At 33.7% G+C, this 27,460-nt stretch overlaps 1 protein-coding gene across 7 annotated transcripts in view; it reads right to left on the bottom strand.

Annotated features, from left to right (window-relative positions):
- The window catches only part of LOC118184793 (cell adhesion molecule Dscam1-like), a 1,226,874-nt gene that overhangs the window by 688,174 nt on the left and 511,240 nt on the right, over nucleotides 1-27,460 (bottom strand). For 6 of the 7 annotated variants that reach the window (XM_085823248.1, XM_085823249.1, XM_085823251.1 and 3 more), the window contains exon 3: nucleotides 20,590-20,751. In XM_085823248.1, the coding sequence (XP_085679374.1) occupies nucleotides 20,590-20,751 (162 nt within the window). Of the gene's footprint in view, nucleotides 1-20,589; nucleotides 20,912-27,460 lie in introns of those variants that run through there. The other variant, XM_085823252.1, reaches the window with a different exon arrangement.

Here is a 27,460-nt window from a genome sequence, read left to right as displayed (position 1 = left end):
AATGGTTATATTAAAGACAAATTCCTCTAATGTTGAAGAAAGTATTTCATAAATAATGTAATCCGCCTGTGTTAAAATTAATTCATTCTTTATATTGTTTCTATGAAGCTAGAATTAGCTAATATGTGTTTCACAGAAATCATAATATGAACGTCGTGCTGTTAAAATCAGTTTTATTTTTATGATTAGTACATGAGATGTTTTAATTGCTGCATACTGTTCGGTACTCATTCGTTTAGTTGCTGCATACTATTCTTCGCCGCATACTATTATTATTACTTATTTCAACAATTGTTTTCATCATGATTCCTAGTTGTCTAAAAGACTTTTTTTTCTCTATATGATTCCTAGTTCTCTATAATGTTTCTTCACACTGTTCATTACCTACTTAATAACTCACTTAGTTGCTGCATACTGTTCGTCGCATAATGTTGTCATTACTAATTTCAACAATTGTCTTCATCATGAATCCTAGTTCTCTACAAGATTTCCTTCTCTACATGATTTCTAGTTCTCTACAAGGTTTCTTCATACTGCTTGTTACTCATTCACTTAGTTGCTGCATACTATTGGTCGCATATTGTTGTCATTACTAATTTCAACAATTGTTTCCATCCTGATTCCTAGTTCTCTACATGATTTCTGGTTCTCTACAAGATTTTGTTCTCTGCATGATTTCTAGTTCTATACAAGGTTTCTTCATACTGTTCATTACTCATTCGTTTAGTTACTACGTACTGTTCTTCTCATACTGTTGTAATTACTAATTTCAACAATTGTTTTCATTATAATTCCTAGTTCTGTACATGATTTCCACTTCTCTACAAGGTTTCTTCATACTCTTCATTACTCATTCGTTTAGTCGCTGCATACTATTCGTCGCATATTGTTGTAATTACTAATTTCAACAATTTTTCATCATAATTCTTTGTTCTCTATACTATTTCGTTCTTTACATTATTCCCAATTCTTTACATTGTTTCTTCATACTTACATTTGTTACTTATTCGTTTAGTTGCTACATGCTATATTCGTCGCATACTGTTGTCATTACTAATTTTAGTAATTGTGGTTATCATGATTCCTAGCTGACTGCAGGAATTATGATAACCACAATTACTAAAATTACTGCAACCACAATTACTAAAACAAACTGCAAGGTTTTGTTTTTTACATGATTTATAGTTCTCTTCAAGGTTTCTTCATACTGTTCATTGCTCATTCGTTTAGTTGTAACAAACTGTTCTTCTCATACTGTTGTAATTACTAATTTCAACAGCTGTTTTCATTATGATTCCTAGTTCTGTACATGATTTCCACTTCTCCACAAAGTTTCTTCATACTGTTCATTACTCATTCGTTTAGTCGCTGCATACTGTTCTTCGCATACTGCTGTCATTACTAATTTCAACAATTGTTTTCATCATAATTCCTTGTTGTCTATACGGTTTTGTTCTCTACATGATTCCCAGCTCTTTACATTGCTCCTTCATACTGTTCGTTACATATTCGTTTAGTTGCTGCATACTATATTCATCGCATAACTGCTGTCATTACTAATTTTAGTAATTGTGGTTATCATGATTCCTAGCTGACGGCAAGGTTTTATTCTCTACATGATTTCTAGTTCTTTGCAAGGTTTCTTCAGACTGTGCATTGTTCATTCGTATAATTCCTGCATACTCTTCGTTGTATACTGTTCTCGTTACTAGTTTCAATACGTTTTCATTATGATTCCCAATTCTGTACAAGATTTAAGTTACGATATTATATTTAAGTTTAAAAAATAGGTTTTTGTTTGTGAGGGATATCTATGCCTTACTTCGTCATGCATTCGGTCGGTACAGAGATTTACACAGGTCTTACGGAAGCACGTAATTTATATCGAGAAGAATGCTCCGAATCAGCATGACCTACGTAACAGATTGATGGATGTTGCTGCCGCTGTCTGCCTTGCCTAGCGGTTGGCATTGTTAGATTAAAAACAAAAGCCTGACGTTTGGTACAATTTTGGCAAGTGTGAACTTAGCAGAGTGTTACGTTATTCATCTCATTTGACACTGTACCTTGGTTATAGGACGGTGTTGTTGTAGCCAATTAATATTGTTACGAATTTTGTATTTACATACGTAATTTTAGTAGAAGTATAATTTTCTGTGCAATGCAGCGCGAGACAAAGTCTAAGAGAAAACTATGCCGGAAAAGTAACAATACATGGGCACGTGTGTGTAACATTGAGTAAATGGGTATCTCTAAAATTTGTATTGAAACTGAATAAATTTAATTGACCGCTATGTTAGCTGTAACCGAAATTCCATCCTCGTATTGCTTTCCAATAATTTCGAAAAGCAGAAAATACTACAAATATTTCCAGGCTAGTTGAAAACTATTTAAGGCCGAAGACAGAGCATCTGCTTTCAGTTGCTTAGTTATTGTTGTTTGAGCTGAGATATTTGAGTTAGATTTTTCTTAAGATGCACTTTGCATTGTGTTGTGTTTAACGTTCTTAGTAGTTTGAAGTGTAACTACTGATGATACTGTGAGCACTTGTACGAATATTTCTTTGGAAAATTCCAGAGTTCCCAAATATTTTTTTTTTTTTATTTTTTATTTTTTTGATAAAAAGATAAATTTTCACTAACCTATTATCTAACTTGTGCATTCAATCTATTACGAACCCGCACTCAAGCAATAATATGTTGTATTTTCAAGCCAACTACCTGTAGGTTAAGGAAACTTTTTTTGTGTATTATTCTTTCAGTTGTAGTAACGCATGCGAAGGGAATCAAGTAAACTTTTATTTTTGTTTATGTCTTGTTTCCATAGTCAGTTTAAATAAGAACGATAACTCTTTGTCACAGTAAATGTAATCTTTGAGGGCAAGTGATTGGTAAGAGGTTATTAATTAACATCCCAGCCATTTTTTATAATTTCTTGACAAGTGACAGGTGACGGAGGACGGGGGCACCTGCTGTTTAACAAAGGTAAGCAGGTATATGTCAAAAGCAACTATCTTGAAACCGGCAGGTCCCGAGTTCCAGGAGGATTGCCTCGGGAATGTATTTGCTTCTCTGTGAAATCGCATGAACAAACAGGGACCTGGATGACGTTACATGAATGCGTTGGTGATGCTCCTGGGCGCAAGTTGCCATAATTCTTATATACATCAAATACTAAAAATCTTACTAATAATAGTCATTTTAACAATATGAATTCTTTTCAGAAAAACATCAATCTAGGAGAATTAAAAGTTTTTTAAAGACACCATGTTGGTCGGAATAGAAATCGGATTGTAAATATCAATCCTTTGCCTGAGGGTAGAAGAAATTTGTTTACCGAGAATCGTTCCACTACTCACACTGTGAAAAACGTTCCCGATGTTTTTATAGATTCTTAGTAAAGAGAAATGGAAAGTATTCAATAAAGACTTCAGACAGAATGTTGGAAGAAGGGGAAATTTCCATAAATGTGTTAAAATCATCTGAAATAGGATCTTATTTTTGTCGTTAATCAAAGAATTATGATGACTTTCTTTAAAAACACGCGCATCATAGAAATATTTGATATTTAGTTTTTGAATTGTTACTGATATTTTATTGATAGTTTGAACTGCAGTTTACCAATTCGGAGCAGCACGGAGCAAAACTAATTTGTTCATAGTAAAGTAAAGCAAACTTTTGAATACACTGAGAGTCTTGCAGCTTTGCTGTAACTCGTAGTACTTATGCAGCGTTTTTCATAATATTGTATGCATTTTTCATCTATGATTAAACTTAATCTCAGTGCTGTTAAGACATCTTTCGAATTATCTTTATATTTTAATTAAATGTATTATTTACATATTTTCATAAATGTTTGTTTATCAAATTTATAAATTATTTATAGTTATAAATAATGCACAATTTTATATATTTTGTTTATTAACTTATTAACAGTACCAATTTACATGCAAAATAACTTTTAAAATTAGCTAGCACGGTAAGATTAGAAAACAGCTAATAATAATAAATTCTTATTTCTTATATTTTTTCTCTTCATTAGCGTTCTTTCCTGTACACAAATCCCATACTATCGAATATATGTACATATATATGTGTACGTAATTTATATTCTACATACTACTGGCATTTTTATAGCATATGTGTTGGTGGTCATTGCGCAGTATGTTCATATACATGCAAGTTCTTACCTGGCCTTAATTTTTTCAATCTTATTGTTGATCGTAGACTTACACATTGAAACACAAAAACACCTTAAACGATACAAATATTTATAATGGCATTTTTCATTAAAAAAAATCAATTTTTTTTAAATTAGAAAATCTAACATTTTATGCATTATTATCAGTCTCTCAGACGAAATAGGGGTACCTACTGCGGAACTGAAGGGCACAGGATTGAATCCCCATGGCTGCAACTCCCGGAACTTTCATAGGAGGTAATGGTAGCCCATGTATTAGGTGCTTCCACAATAAAGTGGTCACCATTTCCAGCACACACATTCTCCTTAGAAGTGGGCAAATCTCAGTCGGCTAAGTGCCCGCCAATGGAAAAAAAAAAGTACATTACACTGAACCCTATACGTACATTTAGGAAATACTTTATACTCATTATAAAAAATACAACTAGTTTGATTCCTGTCAGACAAAAATTGAAGATTACATTTTAAAGTTGGTTAACATTTTAAAGTTAACAACTGGTGTCCCACATTTTGAAATTAATTATCTCTGTCAAATTTTGTCCAATGGGAATCATATTTTTGGTTTTCCTTTAACGCTATAAGTATGATATTTTCCTAAATATACGCTTATAAAAGAAGGACCGTTTAAAAAGTTAGATTTCGTACATTTACTAAAATTCATGTTTGTAAATTTAAAATTGCCAACACATGAATATTTTCATCAAACAAAATTTGATGGCTGTAGGTACAGCTGTTTTCTCACAATGCGAAAAGTATACCTACATTCATGCACATTCTCCTTTATTTAATTTCTTTTAAAATAATGTAGGGCGATAATATTTGATGGCAAAAATTTGAAAAGTGATCTAATGCAAAATGCCGTTTCGAGACTAAAAGCCTCTCTGTGCTAACGCCCCTTTGGGCTACCAATCGAAATTAAACTAGCGTCATTAAAATATAGATGTGAAAATTATTTTCTGAGATATTCAAATTATGCAGCTTATGAAATAAAATATGAGCAAACTTAATTAATATAAAAAAGTGGAATCAGAGAGAAATTTCTTAATTTTTTATCCGCAATAAATCCTTTTATATAAATAACTTCCCATCGAATGCATGGTTATAAATACATTTATTATTATACTAAAATAAATACGCATATTTAAACCATTTAACTACAGATCATTGGAAATAATTATTTCTGATTTTAAACAGTTCAGATACAGACTAGAACAATTAACATCAGCAAATGCATTTATTTCATGCAAATTTATTTTCATTTAATTTGCTTGTATAGTAAGTAATTATTTAGAATTTTAACTTTCGAAGAGTTTAAATTATTGAACATAATACAACATAGAAAAGCACAGTTACAAAAACATTTTTGAAAAATATGCATGCAATAACTTTATTTATTCTTTTAAATTGAAGAAGTTTCTTAGAAAAATAATGTTCTTGCTCAACTGTTTACAAACAAAATTGCGAACGGAATAGAAGAAAAAAATGGTAGATATTCAGAAATGGAACCCAATCACCTTTTATTCGATTCTGACGATCCTTCTACTGTATAGAGATGGAAGCAAAGAAAATAACGTCGAAAATATAGAAAAAATAACATCCTTAACATTGTTAAGATAGCACAGAGTATGGTGCAAAAGAAAACTACAGCAGTTTTTTTCCAAGTTGTGCAAGGCCTTTTTCAGTTGTGTGAGTTGAAAGAAAAGCAATGGCACATTCGTTGCCGAGTAATGCAATTTCCAACCTTCGCTTAGAAATACAATCTACCACCTACAGTTTTTGAAAATAAAGTAAGAAGAAATGAAAAACAGGCTCGAAAAAGCATCCATCCTTATCAAATGCAGCTGCGGACCGATTGCTCTTTCTTTCTATCCTTTGCATGTTCGCTACGTTTTTGAAAGACCCATGGTTTTTTCTCCTAACAGAAACTTTTATGTCCACGTCTTCGGTTTCTGTGCGTGAACTTAACTAAGGAAGATAAGACTCTAAAGGAGGTGTTAACCTGCAGATGTCACCAATGTTATTTACTTTCCTGAATTTTGGAATTTTATTTTTGAGTTATAGTTAATGTACCTAAAAGATTAAAGGATTTGTGAAAAGTTATTTTTATAGAGTTTTTACGTGAGCTTCTTTTCTAAATGTTTTCATATTTAAAAAAATAAGCTGCCATTTTAATGTTGATAAAAGGAAATTCTTCTTGAAGCAGAAGAGAATCTCAATCATTTTATAAATCACCAGTTTCATAACTTTGCTTTTTTTCAATTTTATTTAAAGTGATAAAGTTTTAATCACGGCATTTTAAATGCTTGTGTAAGGCTAGGTAAATAATGAAAACTACAGAAAATGTTAAGGCAATTTACTATAATTTATTCCTTACGTTTCATTGCTTGTATTTTCATCACTATGCTAAGACATTGCCTTTAATTGTCTGCTTCTGCTCTTTTTATTTTAATTTATTTTATACTGAATGTGCATAAGATTTGTATCATTGCATCCTATACGTAGATTATTTTACAAAATATTTAAAGATTTTGATGCAGTTTTGTAAAACAAAAATGTCATTTTCAAGATAATGACAGTGGCCTTAATTATCCCAATCAATTAATATTCCTCTTTTTGATTCGTTTTCCTGAAGTGATCAATCTTTAAACAGTTTAAAGCAAGAGACAGGAAAAATTTTAAAACATTTTTTAGTGATAAAATAATTTAAAATGCAAATATTCTAAAATTCATTCATTCTGAAGCAAAGAAAAGTATCTATTCAAACCGGAACATTATTTATTCATACTGTTGTGTTATACGGGTTGGTGGACTTTGAGTAATTGTTGGTAATACTTGATGAAGAATCAAAATACAATTTATTCGCTAGTATTACACCGGTCAAAGTTTACCTTTGAAAACTTTCTTTAGATTCCTTGAACCATGTAGTAAGAGTTTTTTCTCCCCTTTGTAGATAATAAATGGATCTCTTTTTACGGCGGTCATTTAAATATAAAGATTCATCTATTAGTACAACAATTTTCCATTTTTGTCCGAATAATTGTTTCGCATAACGAATTCTGTTCTTTTTTCGGCAATATGGCGTGGAAAAAGACGATGTACATTATATTTTTTTGGCTTCTTAAGATTCAGATCAGCATTAATCACTTTATTTACAGTTAATACTGAGTATTACCTTTTCAACGTACAAAACATTTTGTTCCAAAAAGACGTTTACAGTCGTCAAAAACTGTAATCATCACGCGGAAACAATCAGGAACCCAACCTTGAAGCTATAATAGTGAAGACAGCTTCACGGTAAAGCACTAAAGTACATATCCCGACTCGGTCGATCGGTCTCGAGCTAATTTCTGAACTCAAGCCACTACTACACACTTTCTTTGCGTACAGGCAGGGTTTATATAGCTATAATATTCCCGAGAAAACTGCTAAGAATGCGCTCTAGAATGTTCTCGCTCCGTCTATGGCATAGCCCCAATTTTGTCGGCAAATATCGACAAAAAGGGCAATTTCGCGTCAAATTGGGTAATCCTGTCATTCTCTTCCACTTTCTGATATCCCCAACCCTGCTCTGCGGGGAAGCTATCTCACCGCAGCTGGGAGCTTTTCTCAACAATGTATTAGATTCTTGACTGAAGGATATTTTAATTTGATGATTTACATGCCTTAATTTTTATTCGGTATATATAGTTTATTACATTGTAGGGGTTCCCTTATTTTGCATAACAAATATATTTTAAGTTTGATACCTTTCCAGAACTCCTCAACTTCCCATCAACTCCCAACTTTTTTTATATTAGAAACCAGACAAAAAGTCCAAACACCTAACAAGCAGAAACCAAATTATTGTTTAGTTTGAAGTTAACCTCAGAGTTTTTGGGAAGATTTAAAATAAACCTTTTTGTTAAATCAGAAATGGAAGATAAATGCACGATTCGTGCTTGCAGATCAGCCACTCACTTTTGGCGATGTAATTTAAATTAACAATAGATTCAAATTTATAAAAAAAGTATGGTAGCCAAGATTGCATGATTGATTTAACGCAAAGTTGGCTCAAAAGTCTCACTGGCGTAACAACTTAAACATCGGTAACAAATAACGCAAAGCCGAAGAAAAATAATCTTAGCTGACCTAACATAACCTAATAATGTGGCCTCGAGAGGCAGAAACACGCTCTGTCTTACAGTCGAAAAATTTCCTTTTACATACTCTCGAACTAATTTGTATTCTGATAGAGAAACCGAAAGAGAAGTGAAAGTAAAGATCTCAATCATGAAATAACTGGTTATTCAAAGTAATAATAACACTTAAAGTTTCAAAAAATTAAATGACAGAAATGTGTTTTTTTTTCAATAATATCTTACAGAGTCTGTTTGCACATTTAAACAATTCTTATATTATAATTTTTCAATATTAAAAGAGTTATTTTTTCCCATTCCTCTTGAACAGTTTCTAAAAGTCCAAGGAGTGTTGTAGGTCGACTTTCGAGCAATTCGCTTTTGGAAAGTTTAAAAGCGCAAAAATCCGTGAATGATACATCAGAAGATTTACTAAGGATATGCGTGCAGAGTATGATATTGATATACATTTCTTGTTCCACTTTTACAAGGAAATTAATTAATGGATTTTAACTTGCTTTGTGTTGGTGCAGTTCTACCGACCGATGGCACTGTGGGTAAGGAGAAGGTATTCCCTATTTGAAAATTGGGTATAAAATATGCTCCTGATAATGTGTGCAGTTGACTTTAACAGTTTTCTGCAGCTGTTTAATTTTTATTTGTCATTATATTTAAAAACTAGCAACAGTCATAAATGCCTTTGAAAACTTTCTTTAGATTCCTTGAACCATGTAGTAAGAGTTTTTTCTCCCCTTTGTAGATAATAAATGGATCTCTTTTTACGGCGGTCATTTAAATATAAAGATTCATCTATTAGTACAACAATTTTCCATTTTTGTCCGAATAATTGTTTCGCATAACGAATTCTGTTCTTTTTTCGGCAATATGGCGTGGAAAAAGACGATGTACATTATATTTTTTTGGCTTCTTAAGATTCAGATCAGCATTAATCACTTTATTTACAGTTAATACTGAGTATTACCTTTTCAACGTACAAAACATTTTGTTTTTTCTTTAGATATGTATTTTGAATAGTTTTCTCCTCGAATCTAAACTTTAACTTTTTTCCCCTTCCTGATTGACAATATTATCTTTCGTTGCTTTAGATACCGAAAAATCATGGCTTTCTCAGCATTTTCTAATAACTAAATACAATTTTTTTTGAAATAGTTTAAACATAGCGTTCCGTCCATTGCTTCGTTAAAAGCGCCAATTTGCATGAAAAAAATTCTCAAGTAGCATATGAAAACTTGCACTTTGGAAAATACTGTTGTAGTTAAAAAACATTTCCATGCAGGCGATTTTTATGTCAATGCAAAATCGTCTAAAAATGCGCGAACAGCCTCTGTATTTGATCTAAAGTTAAACGTTTAAGAAGTACTTTATACTGATAAGCCTAGGATAGTTTTCATGCTCCAAGATACATCCATTAACAATGCGTTAAGGTTTCAAACATGTATCCCGGCCTAGCACAAATCATATCACCAGGAATTGGAAACGGGAAAATTCGTCCACGGTGTTATCTAGCTTAATAATAAACTTGAAACAACTCTCAGAACTAAACCTATTATACTAATATTCGAGAAGAAAAGAAACTCTCTATTTCCCAAACTAGAAAGGCCTACAAAATACAATAAAAAATAAATAAATAAATAAATAAAGGAATATAAATGTGCCAGAAGGAAATTGCACATCCCATTTGATAAGAAATAGATGTGCAAACTACCTCAGAAACTCAAGAAAGCATGCATGTTTCCCTTCTTCGTTATTAATACTGTCCAATATAACTTACTTTAGCTTAGTCTTATAAAATATCTCATATGAATTCAAATATATTTGTTTAATGAAAGAAAAATCTTTATGTATCTTAACAGACGTAGAATACATATATATAATGAATATAGGAGTGTAGGGTGAATCTGAACAAGAGCGCAAAACGTTAGGGGGTGATAGAATATGAGAAAATTCGTCGTAGAATGTATGGTCGTAACGCAAGCGGTAAACAGTTAAAAGGTAGTTTTCTACTGTCACATTTAAAGAACTAACACTGTAGAGACATTAGGATTTTTTGGAAGCAGTAAAGATAAAAAAATTAGCAACGCCTTCGCCGGTAATCAAACCACGGACCTCTGGAATATCGGCCCAGTGTGCAGAACCACTCACCACGAAAGCACGGTAGGAAAGAGGGAGAAATACCTTATGAACACCCCTTTTCAATGGGCGACTGGGGTTTTAGGGCACCCAATCGCCAAATCCTGGGTGCGGAGAATCCTCATCCAACACCCTTTTAGTTCGGGCGCCACTGTAGAGATATTAGGTATTTTTGGAGCAAGAGAGATGAAAAATTAGCAACTGCCTTTGCCGGGAATCGAACCACGGACCTCTGAATACCGGCTCAGTGTGCTGACCATTACACCACGTGTGGTAGAGTGTGTGGGGGCAGTGCTAAATGGGGTAATAAGGCACGCTAGGAAGGCGGGAGATATACCTTATAACACAAGAACCAGAGGAGATGCTTCAAAAACATTTTTAACAGAACATGCTCACAGAAATTTCTCAAAAGGCCTTTCTGCCAGCTGTAATGAAGGCTTCGCATCTATTTCCAGCAGAAAGTCCTCCACGAAGGCATCCCTCCCCTTATGCAGAAAGCCCTCATGAGCTTAGCCATAATTAAATAAACCAAACCAAATCAGCCATATTTATGTTTAAAATGCTCTGAAAGTACGTTTTTATATGTTTCTCGCTATATTTATAGTAAATTAATATTTAAAATATCCTTCAAAATAGCAATACAATTTATGTCATCGTTTAATATTATCATTCGGTTAATGTTATCCGAATAGTTCGGTAAAATCTGATCACTTTAAGCTTCGCCTACTGTAAGCATAGATTCTTTCATACGATATCAAGTGGGGATGGTAATACACATGACAATTACAATTAGTTCCCATAATTTTGCACATCGTTTATTATAACGGTAAGAAAAATAAATTTATATAATTTTAGACGGATATAAATTCGCAGCAGTGCCTATAATTAAGAAACGTCATTAATCAATAAGGATAATTATAAAGCTTAAAACTGACTTATTTAATCATATATTCATGTATGAATCTAATTAATTATCAAGAACAATCAGAGAATTTACATAATAATTTAGCTAATAGAGAGTTTCTACGAAATGTATGATGTCAGTTAAACTCGGAACGCAACAAGATTAAGTAATGCAAAGAACTTGTTGAATAGATGGTATTTTTATTACAAAAAACACAAGGAAGCGATATCTGCGATTTGGGACCTTTTCCAAGAACAGAAGATAATCCGACCTGTACATTCGACAATCTGAAATATTTGGCTCGCTTCCAACCACCCCGCAGCTTGCTATTTGATAACATTGGCTAGAAAATAGTTTTGTACCATCATTTTAGAAATCTAAAAGTTGTATTTCTCAACTTTGATTTATCATTTTCGGGATATGTTTTAATTGTATTTGATGAGATGTTTAAGTCCTCTGTTTCATGTTTTGCACTTAAATGTTTGTTTCAGAGGTACTGTGTAGTTTCGCACATGCAGGTAATATGCAGATTTCAATTTTGAATACTTCACTACAATAGTCTTTGCCATGAAAAACATCATGATGTTTTGCTTATTATATCATAAAAGAAGGCGAGATTCGGAGGCAGCTAAATCAAGTAGCATTAAAATTTGAAACGTGGCTTTTACTTAACTATCTATATACTTGTATACAAAGAAGAAAGACTGTTTGTTTATTCGCCGATAACTCAGTCACTACTACAGCTATCATCACCAAACTTTCTACAAATCTTTTATAGGTCTTGGAAAAGGTCATTTCCCCCCAAAAAAGTAATTAAAATCAGAGATATTAATTAAAACTTTTAAAACGCTAATTTCTGCCCTCATTTTTCTGAGTGGCAACAGTCTCGCACGCTGGAGATAAGAATCTGCTTTATTTTGAGAAGTTTCCCCACTGCTCGCTTTCAAATGTAGAGTTTGTTAATACAAAATTTCTAAGTTTTACAATGAAACAAATGTAGCATTGCCAAACATCAAATACATTATTCCCGATTCAAAAAATTCTTGGGAAGCCATTTTCACTATTCTCCTCTTCGTGTGACTTTAATCAGCCGACATATTAATTAAAAACTCTGAAAATACTAATTTTCTCACTCATATTTTCGAGTGGCAACAGTCTCGCGCGTTGGAGATAAAAATGCTTTACGTCGAAAAGTGTTGCAACTGCTCATTTTCAAATCATAGATTTAGTTAATCAAAAATTTGTAAATTTTACAAAATCTATATAAAGAAGAATTTCTGTTTGTGTATTTGTTTCTTTGCGTTATTAATTTCTGATCAATTATGATTAAAGTTTGCTACATTTAATCGAATATATATATGATATAGGTAAAATATTGGATGGAACTTGAGCTTTTACGGAGATTTGATTAGAAAGACGAAAATCATTCAAAACTGCGTGCCATTTGCTGCTGATATAATAAAGTAGAATTAGTTTTTTTGTCTATGGAAAATTTGGTACTATTCCGTTTTAGGGACCGTAAAAAACTGCAGCGAAAATATATGCGCAAAAACGCCAAATCTAGTAAACGCGCTCATTTACCCGCACGCCAAAACTAGCGAACATGCTGATGTGTGTAAATTTGGACAGTTCTATATTTATAAGTCGCCATTGACATACTAGTTTAATTTTTTAATTCTTTTCTAACAACGCTATGGATTTAACAATTTAGGAATTGCCCAACGACAAAAAGTCTGCAATGAATTTTTTTCAAAGATCAAGCATCAGTCATGATAGAAAATTATATTCGAACAACCACGAGATGAAATTATGCTTTAGCGGTAACTCAGTAGCGAAATAACGGTGCAGGAAAGAAGCCTGCAATAAGGAGAATGGATTAAGAAGTCAAAATTGCTTCGAAGGATCGAAAATCCCCTTCCTTACAACCGTTAGGTTCATCTGTTTTTGGCTTCAGGACATGACATGTATTGAATTTTGTGAACTTCAGCTGAAGATGAACCACAATACAATACAATTGTAGACTGAAACAGTTACATGCATGAGGTGTGTGCTACAACTTTATTTACTCGGCCTAACTTAAAAATCGGGGGATGGAGGAAAATTATTGAAGTAGACGAAAGCCTTTTCAATAGAAGAATAACGTTGGAAGTGTTCTTCCGCCACTATGTGTTTTCGGCGGATTATGCAGAGAATCGAATGAATGTTTCTTCTTAATCGCTGTTCCAGAACGATCGGCGAAAACTTTATTGAACGAAAATATCGCAGAAGAAAGCATTAAAAATTTATACTGACTGCTGCAAATCAAACAAGTCGGATGAACTGCAAAATACCGGTTTTGAGCATTTACTGTCAATCGCATCTACATATTTGTGGACCCCAAAACTGAGTGCCATAGACAAACAGTAGAGTGTGGGGGGCAGTGATAAATGGGGTAATAAAAGTCGCACTGCTCCACAGCATTTCGATTATTATTTGTCCGAGATTATGTATAGACGCTTGCACAAAAAAAAAATTGAAATATTCTCTGGTGTGTTGGAAGACAAAAATACTTGCATCTCCCGTTTAATTTCAGTTATGTTTAGCCTTTTGTTTCTAAATTATAATAACAAAAAATGTATTTACATGAAATTAGCCTTTCATCTAAACTAAAACAATAATCGTTGATAGTTATTTACTATTATGCTTCCTTTCTTGCGTTAGGGTTACCGTAATTATTTTTGGCAACATTGGCATCAACAGAAGTTTGGCGATTTTTTACGGCCCTTATAACAGAATAGTACCGAAAAATTTTATGTGGGTGCCATATCGCATCCGACTGAAAAATGTATGAGTATGAATCGTAGTTTTTGCATTGTTATTAGAGAAGGATTATAGCGGTATCTTTCTCTCTGTTGCTAGATACATTACTCTCAGTCTAACTTAACTAGTGTCGAGTACTTCCGAGAGTATAAAATAGTTTTACTGAAATATATTCCATTATTGTTCATGAATTTGTGTTAAAATCTGCTTGAGCCTGAATAACATTTCACGGACTTGGTATACAGGGTTAAATCATTCAAATTACATTTCTACATTTCGCTGAACTTTGCAGAAATAATCTTAAGTATTGTGTTCAATATTATAGCAATTGATGAAATATATAAATATGCCATCGTTTCTACATTTATTTATACATTATTTATATTCATCATGTTAATTTATTTAATAGCCAGCATTCTGTAAAATATTGCAGATTTATTCTACAGTACACGTATCTCATAAATAACGTTAAATTAGCAATATTTCAAATGATTATGTGTATATATACATAATTATGTATATGTGATACGATGACTTGGAGTAAGCTGCAACAGACTGAAGATGGTTCTCTGCGTTAATAACTCGGGGAGACTTTGCTGCTTTGTTAGAAATAAGACAGTTGAAGGAGAGACTTGTAAACAGAAGTGGCCGAATTAAATATAATATTTATTGCTGAACACCAACTAAATATCGAAAACATATTTTACGTCGCACATGCTCATGGACGTAACACGCACCCGCAAATTTTATACAGGATATCACATTTAACATCATTTAGATATCAGTGGAATTAGCAGCAGGACCAAGCAAAGGGAGCGGAGTAGCGTTCTTCTCTGTAACAGAGCTGAAGCAAAAGTGCGCAGTCATCCACTGTGGTGGCTCACTGAGAGAAGGTTTTGATTTAGATTAGAATAGTTTCATTTCTCGAAATTTTGAATTCAGATTCCAACTTAGCTGCGTAATCAGCATTAGGCAAGCCATGTGGCATAGATTAATCTAGAAATGGCGCAGTCCAGAAAAGTTACTATTTTTAGAATGCAGAAAGGAAGTACCCAAATTAGAAATAAGGAAATAAGAGGCTATTGATAAATTAAGTTACAAGGCTGATTTAGATATTTTTAATCTTTCATATATATGTACGCCGAATCAACAAGAAAGCTTACACGTGCCTTTGTTTTCGCAACTGTTGTGGTAGATATATAGTTCCTAAGTTATGTATAGTTTCTATAGTTGTGGTAGATATATAGTGAAATGAAGCAAATTTTTATGTTTTAGCATTTGTTATTTTATTAGTGCTATTATGAAATTTTAATGGAATATTTTTTTCATAGTCCTGTTTAGAAGAAAACATATCTAAATTTAACCACATGCAAAAAGGAAGTGTCAATATTATATTGAATAGTATAATAAAATTTGTAATAATTATTGCCATTCATGGGAAGTTACAGTTCATTAGCATTATCTGAAAGCCATAAAAAGAACAAACTTTTCAGCTAGAATTTCTGTTTTTCTAAGACTTTAAAAGGTAGACTAGAAAACAAAGATTTTTGATTCAGAAAACTTTCTTCGCAAAAGTCTTCAAAGCTACCTTTAGCTGGTTTTAGAGACATACTTTTGAAACAATGGTAGAACCAACGTGAAAAAAGGAAAGGATTAGAATGCCTTTTTCTATCAAATCTCAGCATCTTGTGTTATTATAAAAGACAGAAAAGAAATTTCCCAGTTAGTTGAGCAGCAAATGCATAACAGAGAAGTTTACAAAAATATAGCCATGCTTACTTGAACAGTACGGAATGAGAAAAAAGAATAATAAAATAACTTTTAACCTCTCAGTTGGTTTGTTGAACATAAATCGTGGAATATTCAATTTTCATTACTTCAAACTCGTATATGGTCCAACCGGTATAGACTTTTTTGGTTTAGTGGCTGGCCGGCCGAACCAGCATAGTGGTTAGCGTCACTGAATGCCGTGCCGAAAGGTCGGGATTCGAATCCCGGAGAAGGCATGTATATTTTGTAAATGTACAGTGTATGTGCGGCTTGGAGACACTCTAAATATGCGGCAAGACGAAAGTCTTCTCGAGTGGTTTTTGTGGAAGGGGAGAGGGGTGGGACTGCGCTTGGACCCGTACCCCCTAGGGTGCCCCATTTTTAACCCAGGAGTAATTTTCAAACTTTTACTGGATCATATATATCACGTTAGTAGTCAAATGGTTGACTAGGGTAAATCGCTGGATGACACACATATAATTTACAATAAATACTAGACATTTTCATAGTGTTATCTACAAATTCGCAACTGATTTTCTCAAATCTAGCAGATCTACCAGAGTTACTAAAATCTAATCTTATTTATCCATTAAATGTGACTACCTTTAAATTTATTAGGAAAAAAAAAGAAATATTAAAATAAAAGCATGACCTTTTTAATGTTGACAAAAGCGAATTGCAGTCTAATTAGTGGAAGAAAACTTAATTATCTGAATGTATAGCGAAAGCAAATTCATCCATTATTAAAATAGGGCGGACATTTTTTGAGGAATTAAATATTTCACGGTGTTTGCTCTGCAAATTATTCCATCCCGATGTTTGATAAAAACGTTAATTCAGCTGGCGATGGATTAAAAACTTTTGCTATAATCCAATTACAGAATAGCTGAATAGCTTTGTCATTTTTGATGATAGTCAAAAGATTTTTGACTTTACCCACAAAATCCATTAGAATGATAAAATGCTGAAAGTTAATTTTAGCTCTTATTGATTATAATTGTAAATAAAGACACGTTTTACTCCTAAAAGAAAAGAAAATTATACGTGTTTTAAAATACTACAGGTGGATGAATTTGTGGAAAATATGGCACAGTATCTATACTACACAATATCATTAGTTTTCTGCTAAAGTGCGATCGCCATGAGAACTCAAAAATCCGTAAGAATTTTATTCATATTCTTTCCCTATTGGTATTTACCAATTTTATGCGCTATTGGTAAATACAAACCTCCTGTAGGCAATGTAGAGTGCTTGTCGATGTCGATCCTAGCTGTGACTATCCCATGTTGGTGACGATTTTATGCTGGATCGATATTGTGCCAGTGTCTATTTTATGCAGTATTTACGAGAAAGATATATATATAGTACATGTATATAGTACATTTTCCGTAGTATAGAACCAAGACGGTTCTATTCGTAATAAACAGCTAGAATTTTGATGTCTTAGAATGCTGAAACAACGATCCACAATGAATAAGAAATTTGGCAGTCAAGGTAAACTTAATTTAACTTTTATTTCAGTAAACATGTTGTGGCGGCAATCCAGTTGGCACATTAATTGTGCCTATTACAAAAATCTTACATTTTTGATAACTTTTTAGCAAGAAAGAAGAAGCAAATAGACAGCAGTCCAGCTAGGCCGAAGCGTTGAAACCAAGTGTGTTATGTTCAGAGTGAAATCTTTATTCAGACTGAGATAGTTTTGGTTCTCAATGCATTTTGATTGGATGGTTAATACTGCTGTAAAATTACTATTGGCTGTTGGAGTTTAAGTTTCATTTACATCATCAGAATTACGTAAGAGTCATATGACAGATTTTTCTCGAAATGACGCAGTGCAAATAGAGGTTACTATTTTTAGAATAGAGAAGGGCATTAATTTTCTCTGCTAATTTAATCTTTTACATATTCCTTATTTTTCTTATATATATACATTATAAAGTATTTTCTCCCTCCTTCCAGTATGCCTTCGTGGTGTAACGTAGTGCACACTAGGTGCGAAATTCGAGAGGTCCAGGTCCCTCTCGGCGATGGCATTGCTCATTTCTCATTTCTCCTGTTTCAAAATACTTTAATCTCTCTATAGTGGCGTCCGAACTAAAACGTTGGTGGATAATGATTCTTCACCACCAGGATTCGGCAACTGTGTCCTCTAATCCCCAGTCCTTTTTTAAAAGGGGGTATATAAAGGTATATAGGGTATTTTCTCCCTCTTTTGGACACACCTTGGTCGTGTAACGATTAGCACACTCAGCGCGCATCAGCGAGCAGGTTCGAGTTACGACGAGGGCATTGCTCATTTTTTTATGTCTCCTGCTTCATAAAACCTAATGACTCTACAAAACTATGTAACGGCGATCGTACGGAGGCTATGGTAAAGTAGAGATGATAAACTCGCAATAATCCTCTTCTTCAACATTACAGCCTTATCATTTTTTTATCACATCACGCTTAAGCTTGTAAATGCAGTCGCTGTTATTTCGATATATCTCTGGTGCCACTTTCACTTCATGTCAAGTTGAGCACTGTCTGTCTTGTGAACTGTTCAGTTCGTGCTGTGTAGATTCTATCAATATAAATTAATTCATCTACAAATTTCACATGCACACACCTTAAATTTAAAGAATAAATATTTAGCATCCTGTCTTGCCAACAGCTGTATAAGCCAGATCAGCAGAACCCCAGACTTAGACTCTCAAAAGTTTAAATTTATGTTAAATTTAGATAAACTTTATGTCGCTATATTTTGAAGAAACTATTATTATAATCTACACACGGAAAACTGTGTTATGGCTACACGGCTGCTCTATATAACTTCCGAATTAAATTTTTCGAAGTGTTACTTACTTCGTAGTATCCCGAAGTTTCGTCATATTCTTTGGAAACAGGGGTAAGACTTTAAATCCATGCCTCATTGTGAAATTTCAAGCTTAACTGAAATGGGTGGTCTTCAAAAATGTGCTTGGGACAGACGCTGGTTAAAAACTATGCTACACTATTATTTTCTGTTGCGCAAAGATCTACTTTTTATCAGTTATATAACCGACAGTTTGCATTTAAAACCTATAGAACACAGATTTCAAACAAAACTGTACATTTGAACTGATTTGAATATCACAATTTAAAGAACGAGAAATGCATAACAGACTTGATGGTCCATTGAATATTGCAAATATAGTTAATTACCAATCACTACATATGGTGTGCTGTGACAGAGCGGGGAAGAGTGTCACTACACACGATGTATAAGAAGTCGAGTAATATGGCAGATGTGGGCAAGGCTAGTTGTAGCTGACTACATAGCTTTTGAACGATATTTTTTTCTAACTTTTTCCCTTGCTTTTGAACAGTAACAGTCTCATCGGAAATAGCAAAAATTGCTTTTTGTTGTTATTATTTTTTCCATGTTATTTCATGGAAGAAATTAGTGTGTTGGCAGATCTTCAGAACCTCAAGGAGGTTGAACTTCTACCGCAATTTTGAGGGACGGCACCCCGGAGGGGGGTCCGAGCGGCTTCCACTTCTCTCCCCTTCCACCAAACCACAGGAGATGACTTTCGGCTCGACATATATTTAGAGTGCACATATGCCGCAAAGACACTGTACATTTACAAACATCCATGTCTTCTCCGGGATCCGAACCCGAGTCCTTCGGTACCGTAGTAGGCTTCCTTAACCACTGTACCATCTGGGCGGGAAAATTGCTTTTTCTTTTAAACAATAACAAATTTAAAGTTACTGAATATTTTGATTATTATCAACATTTGTTACAAAACGTTGTTTATATCATATTCCAGATTAAACCATCACTTACCTCAAGAGGTACGCATATTTTATACTGGCCACCACAGTAGTGTATAATTTACAATTTCTTTCCGACCCCACCACTGCCTCCGCAGGGGCCGAGAACACTCCCCCTCCATTAGCCGAGTGGTAAAGTCGCTGAATAGTGGTAGTTCGGTCCTGGGTTCAAATCCCGGCAAACGAGCTACCTGCATGGGCGTGTTTGCGGTCTTAATCATGTGTAACGTGTATACTAGCCAGTTTCCCTTAGAAAGTCTTCCACGAAGGCATCCCTTCCTTTAAGCAGATAGCCCTCGAGTGCTTTACCGTAATTAAATAAGCCAAGGCCGACGCAAGAATGGAATTGATGCAAAGAAAGAAAAAGTACATTCCAACCCAGATAAGAAAATGAGCTACAAATAAAACATAACTGTACACATAATTCTCTAGGAATGTTATTTTTATATCAAAAACTCGAAAAAGAATTATGCCATTTAAAGTTCAGTCTACTTCAGCCTACCATTCGCCCTTATTTCGCCATGGCAAATACGTATGAGAGTTAATATTCGTTTTCATTAATTAATAGTTTAAGAGTCCGATTTGGCATTATGATTTTAGCTATTGTGTTCAGTACCTCCATTAATACTATTAAACACAATATTTAAGGATCTGTTTTAAACCACAAGGATTCAACACCCTGCCCAACAAGTTGAGAAAAAATAGCCTTAATATCAGATGCCAGAATGAACCCACGTTTTCTCCCATGCGGGAAGCATTAATTATTAATCTCATCCGTTACATGATTCCGAGTTTCAAGAGCTTTGCTCTCAAAAGAAGGAAAAGAAAGCGCATTCATTTTACATTACCTTGAGTGCCATCGGCATGAATGACGAGTCCATCATCTCGGAACCAGGCAGTCGCAGTCACGTAGTCTCTCATGAAATTTGGAATGTGGCACTTGAGAACAGCCGTGTTGTCTCGAATCACGAACTCGTCGTATACCTTTACTTCATACTGCTGGCTCAGCACTGAAAGAGACAATAAAAAAAAATTAACAAAGAGGAAGTAAAGAATGATAAAAAGAAGGAATAGATAGAGAAAAAGAATTATAAAAGTCCCTCGTATCAAATAGGATCAGAGGACGCTCGGAAGCGTGAAAATTAGCTCTTTCACAGTCGAACGCTTATGAGGATTTTGGCGTTCAAATAACCAGAACATTGCGGTGCGTAGAATAGATAGAAGAGTAAGTGCTTCATTTTCGGAAGTTATCTGCTTATTGTGCAATAAGTCTAAAAGATTGAGGAAAGGACATACTTAAGTTGAAGAGGGCGTATTTCTGGCACCTTTTCCTCTACATGCAGAATAAAATAAATTTGCTCCGTGAGTTGTCAGATGTGTAACCTGTGCAGTTTCCAAGGCGATTTTAATTGCGGAAAGTCATCGATATATGCGTGTTTGTTTTAATCGATGAATTGTAAAAACATGAAAACGCTGCCGTAATTTTTCTAGTTTAGTAAAATTACAAAATTGAATTTTCCGTGATTTTATAAATAAAAAAGGTATCAGTATTATGTCAAATTGTCATAAATTATCTTAAATTACTCGCCAAAGCAATGTAGCGCATCGGTAATCTACATATGTATATATAAAGAAGAAGGTCTGTGTGTGTGGGTTTGTTGGCTAAATAACTCAGTCACTACTATAGCTATCGTCACCAAACTTTCTACAGTTCTTTTCGGGGTCCTGCAAATGGTCGACGTCTTCCTTTCTTCAAACACAATTAGCTAAAATCAGAGCTATTAATTAAGAACTTGGAAAAACGATAATTTTCGCCCTCCTTTTTCCGAGTGTCAATAATCTCGCACGGCGTTGATATCAGTCTGCTTTCTTTCAAGAAGTATTGCCACTACTCGCTTTCAAATCGAAGAGTTTGTTAATAAAAGATTTTTAAGTTTTACAATGAAAAAAACCACATGACTTCCTTGTACGGAATATTAAATTATACGCATTTTTTTTGCATTTCATTTAAACTTATTATATTGAATTAAACTTACTTCGCCGACAGTGCATAAACCACAATAGAATAAATGAATTCTTTAAAATTCACTTTGTTTACCATAGCGACACTCTGGCGCTAGGTTTAATTAACAGTATTATATTTCGTTCATATTATAACTTAGAATGCACAAAATTTATATCATTTAAAGAATTATCTAATCGTTGCCACATGTTCTATTCAAATACTATAATAAAGCTAGAACGATGTATAAAAGAAATTAAGCAAACAAAACAAAACAGAAACAGTTTTCCACAGACGATTGAGTATTTCTCATTCAATCAATTCAGTTTTCAATTCGCGACAAGGCAAAAATTTATAAAAACTCAAACTATCTGTATTAAAAATTACGAAGTAAATCTAATCATGCTTAATGCTTTCAGGATTTTTTTCGAGGTGTTATCTTTGTTGTTGCAAAGCTAAGTTTCTCTAGATTGGCAACAAATCTGCTACGCAGCTGTTTCAAATGTAAACAAGAGCAATGGGCGCCATCAAATTAGGCTTAGCGGCACTTAAACAATTTTAAAATTCTTGATAATTCTAAAAATATTGCATACAGATTTACTAAAGGCATAAAACCCTTAACCGGAAGATAAAAACCACATAATTCAATCATTTTAAAGCAAAAAATGTACAATTTACCAACATATAAGAGTAAAGAAACTGAGATCACTGAGCCGGGTAACAGAGTGGATATATTTATAAATATATTTATATACGTTTGGAGCGGCCGATTGAACCAAAATAGCGCGACCGAGGTGCACATCTACATGTTATAGTACATTGCTACATTATCTCATATACAAGATTTCAACGTTCTGAGGCTACTCGTTTTGAGTTATGCGAGATACGTACGTACGCACGTACGTACATACGTTCGTACAGACGCCACGAAAAATTCTCTTCAGAATTAATTTTAAAGCAGTTTTTTATTTTTATTTTTATTTATTTTTTTTTTTATTTTTTTTTTCGGAAAAGAGTCTTTTATTCTGTCCTTACGTACAGATATCACACAAAAACATTCTTAAATTGCATTCGAAACCGGTCAAAGTGGATATTTTCGTTGAAATATGCTGCCTGAAGCTTTTCGCGATTACAATACTTCCTTTTTTACTTCGTACAAGGAAGTAAAAAGCATTATTACCAAATATCAAATACATTATTTTCGATTATAAAAAATTCTTGTGCAGCCATTTTCACTGTTCTCATATTCGTACGACCTTAATCAGCTGAAATATGAATTAAAAACTCCGAAAACACTAATTTTCGCGCACATGTTTCCGAGATTTCCGAGTCTTGCTCGTCAGACATAATAATGCTTTATTTTGCTAAGTTTTGTTTTACTGCTCGCTTTCAAATCGAAGAGTTTGTTAATCAAATAGTTGTAAGTTTTACAAAAATCTACATATATAAAGAAGAATGCTTGTTAGTGTGTTTATTTGTTTGTTCGCATTATTGATTTCTGATCAATTTTTTGCCTCATTTAATCGCCTAAAATTGAATATAGGTGAAATATCGGATGGAACTCGAGGAGCTTTTACGGCCATTTGATTAGAAAGATGAAAATCATTGAAAACTGCGTGATATTGTTGCTGATATAATGAGAAAGAATTAGCTGTTCTTCTATCGAAATTTTTTATGTGAGTTGCATATCGCATCATTCCGAAAAATGTATGACTACGAATCGTAATATTTAAGTTTTGAAATGCATTACTCTCAATCTAACTTAACTGGTTACTTCTGCTAGTTATTAAAAATATTGTCAATCGGCGGCATGTGACAAGAATGCAATACGGAAATGTTTCAAAGAATTTAGAGATAATTTAATGCAGTTGTTAACTTCAACTGTAAATAAAGATTCTCAGTTAATACGAAATATGATTTTTTTTTCAAATTATATATATTCATAAAATGCCTTCTTCATTTTTATTTTAATAGCAATTGAAAGCAAAGTGCAAATTGTTTAAGTATAATTTTCTAATTTTAAGCTCATTTTTTTACTGTAACAGTATTGATGAGCTAATTTAATGTTAAGTGTCCTTTATTGTGAAGAATATATTTCAAAACCGGCCTCCTATAATTTATTTTTAATTATTTACGTTTAAATATTAAGAGTTGAAGAGCTCAAGTGAAAGAGAATTTACATACATCTGGCCTCCGGACATTTAGCTAAATAAATATAAGAGGTTAATTAAATTTTGAAGCTGAGACGGATATTAAGTTTTTACTTTCTTTACTGTTTTTTCCTTTCTTTGCAAAAGGGAGGAATGATCTAGTTTATCGAATATGATGGCATTCCTGCTTTGTCACGTGATACAAAAGTAAAATAAAACAAGAGAAAATAAATCAAAATGATGCGCTTTAATCGTTTTATGTTTTGTTAGTATTTATTGTTATTTATATATCACCAGAAAGAAATGTCTGCTGATATTGATGAATAAAATGTTGTAGTTTCATCAGATTTGAATTGCATTATCACTAGGATTGTATTTACTCCATTATGAACCGAGGAGATAAATTAGTTTGGTTTGGTTTATTAGATTGCGGCAAAGCACTCGAGGGCTATCTGCCTTAAGGGAGGGGTGCCTTCGTGGAGGACATTTTAAGGAAAACTGGCTCGTATACACGTTACACATGGGGAAAAGCACGAAAACACCCATGCAGCCAGCCCGTCCTCGGGATTCGAACCTCGGACCAAACTACCAGTGTTCAGCGACGTCACCGCTCGGCCGCTGGTGGGCCGAGAAGATAAATTAAAAAAAAAGAAAAAAAATGAAAATCTGAAAGGATTAAGACTTTAATGCCCCACCAGAGGGTTTGTAATGGAACTCATAACCATAAAGACTTTGGTTTAATCCAAGAACCCTATTGTATCGAAGGGAAAGTAAGTAGCATTCCAACGTCTTGGAATGTCTTTCAATATTCTCCTCAGTCCCCTAATCAACATCCCAGAGCAGCTATCATCAGTTTTAATCATAGCTGGCACCCAATTCTAATTACAGCCAAAAGAGACCTAGTTACAATCAGTCTTAATAGTTCCAACTCTCAACTTCCTTTTTCAAGTATTTATGCATCTCCCTCCGAGGATATTTCTCCTTTGCTTCAAGATTTAGAATCCATCTTGTTTATGGAGACTTCAATTCACACAACCAGCTTTGGGGCTACAAAGCCACAAGTCCAAGAGGAAAGTCCCTTGAGGAATTCTTCAATTCACATAATCTTGTCATTCATAACCAAGCCTCGGATTTACCTTCTTTCGAAACAATGTATGGGAGAGGGTGGTTAGATCTTGTAGTTTATTCCCATCACCTAATTAATTCGATTTCAAATCGCAAAATTGAAGAAGACAACTCCCACTCAGATCATAAATATATTACTTTTGAAATCAAAGATAACTGAGAATCAGTTTTAATGACACGTTTTAAAATTACTAAAAATAAAGAAAAGAACTTTATTAAGCAAATTCAACAATCCGCACTTCCAATGACTTCTTCCTTCCAACTAAGTGCAACAAAAGAAGATCTAAATAAAGCTACAGAAGATTTTATAAAAAAAAAATCCAAGAAATATGTGAAAATACCTTTCCAATACGATCTGCAAAACCTTACTTTCATATAAATTGGTGGACTAAAGAGTTACGCGCTCAAAAGCATAAGGCGAGAGCATTGAAATGGAAAATGAAATCGATTACTGACGATGAATTAAGACACCAAGCCTGGCTCAAATTCAAAAAAGAAAATGCAAACTACAAAAAGATGATTCTCGAATCTAAATTAAAAAGTCGGCAAAAATATTGTTCAAACAATAAAGAAATTTATGGCACCTTATACAAGATCGCCAGCAGTAAAATATTTAAACCGTCACAAATCCAACTTTCCTCAAATTTGCTTTCAAGTTCTGCTGAAATTCAGGATGCCACTCTCTCAACCCTAAATGAGATTCTTGACTCTGTCTTTCCAAAAGATGATCCAGCTGAAGATTCGCCTACTCAAACCAGAATCCGTACCTGCGATGACAGTCCACAAACAGACAACGATATTCCGTTCTCAAAACAAGAAATAAAGCAAATAATTAAAAACATAGCTTTAAAAAAGACACCAGGCCCAGATGGCATCGATAACCACATTATAAAATTAATCAATCAAGCCCATCCTGACATAATCTGTAGTTTTTGCAATCGATGTATAGAACTCTCTACCTTTCCTGATTGCCTGAAAATTGGTAATATAATAGTCTTCAATAAGGAGAATAAAAGCTCCGATGAACCTAAATCGTATCGTCCGATAAATCTTCTCCCAGCCCTGGGAAAGGTTTTGAAAAGATGTCTTACTGGTCGTCTAAAATTTCATGTTTACAGCAAAAACTTAATAAGCAATAAGCAGTTTGGATTTCGAAGCCTACTTTCAACAAGTCATGCAATTCAGCTCTTGAACAAGTCAGAAACAATAAAATCAACCAACTTCATTCTGCAATAATATGTCTCGACTTAAAATCAGCTTTTGATTCTTTATGGTGGCCAGCAGTTTTACAAGCGTTGGTTCCTGTAAGTGCCCTCAAAATTTATTTCTAATTATTCAAGATTACTTCAGAAACAGGAAAAGTATGATTCTTTACAACAACACTGAAATTGTGCGTAATCAAGTCCGAGGATGTCCTAAGGGGTCTTGCATAAGTGCAGATCTCTGAAATATCAGCTTTAACAACATCATTGCCTATCCATGGCCAGATCACTCAAAAATTGTAGCTTTTGCAGATGATGTAGCTTTTATTACAAGTGGCCGTACCAGAGACATTTTACAGAATAATTGCAACGAAACACTCCAGTTATTTAACCAACTTTGCAAAATTCAAAAACTACAAATTTCACATAGTAAATCCCAAGTCTTAGTGATCCATAAACCAGCACAAAATATAACTAAAGCTTTAGCTCTAAAAATTGACAATCAAAAGATCAAATCTGTGAACACAATCAAGTACCTCGGTTTAACAATCGACAAAAAATTCTCCTGGATTCCTCATCTACAAAATATTAAACTTCGTACAACATCAATAGCTAACGGCCTACGACGTATGCATGGATATAACTGGGGCTTAAATCCCTATATAACACGTATTCTTCTAAAAACAGTCATCTCAAAAATGGTAAATTACGGAGCCGGAATTTGGGCACAACCAATGACAGTAAGAAAGATGAAATGTTTAAATTCAATTCAAAGGCCTTTTACCTTTTGCATTACTCGGGCGTATCGCACAACTTCAAATATAGCACTTGATACTCTAGCTCGTACTCTTCCGTTATCAATCAGTGCAGAAATGGAATGCACCTATATGAAAGTTCTTCAACTTAACCAAGCCGCAGAATTCAACAACCAAACCTTTTGGCCATCCAACTATGAAAAGAAAACTAACCCCAATCTTATCCATCCAGCGCTTTGCTTCAGTAAAATAATATTCCCCACGTCTGAAGAAAATTCAAGTTCATCTCCAATTGCTTATACTGATGGATCAAAAATTGAAGGAAAAGTTGGTTCCGAAGTCTTTTTTCAAATTACCCCCTCAAATATCATCAAATGGAAAGGCCATCTCCATAATAATAATAGTGTTTTCGAAGCGGAATTGTCAGCTATAAAAGCAGCGATTGAAATAGCCATTCTCAAAAATCTCAACGGATTTAGCATAAA

This window comes from Stegodyphus dumicola, chromosome 9 (genome assembly GCF_044657685.1).
Source record: "Stegodyphus dumicola isolate Sdum_Otavi_A_Nest chromosome 9, ASM4465768v1".
Classification (NCBI taxonomy): Eukaryota; Metazoa; Arthropoda; class Arachnida; order Araneae; family Eresidae; genus Stegodyphus; species Stegodyphus dumicola.
Note: the sequence above shows the minus strand (reverse complement) of the source record. Positions and strands in the feature narration are given on the sequence as shown.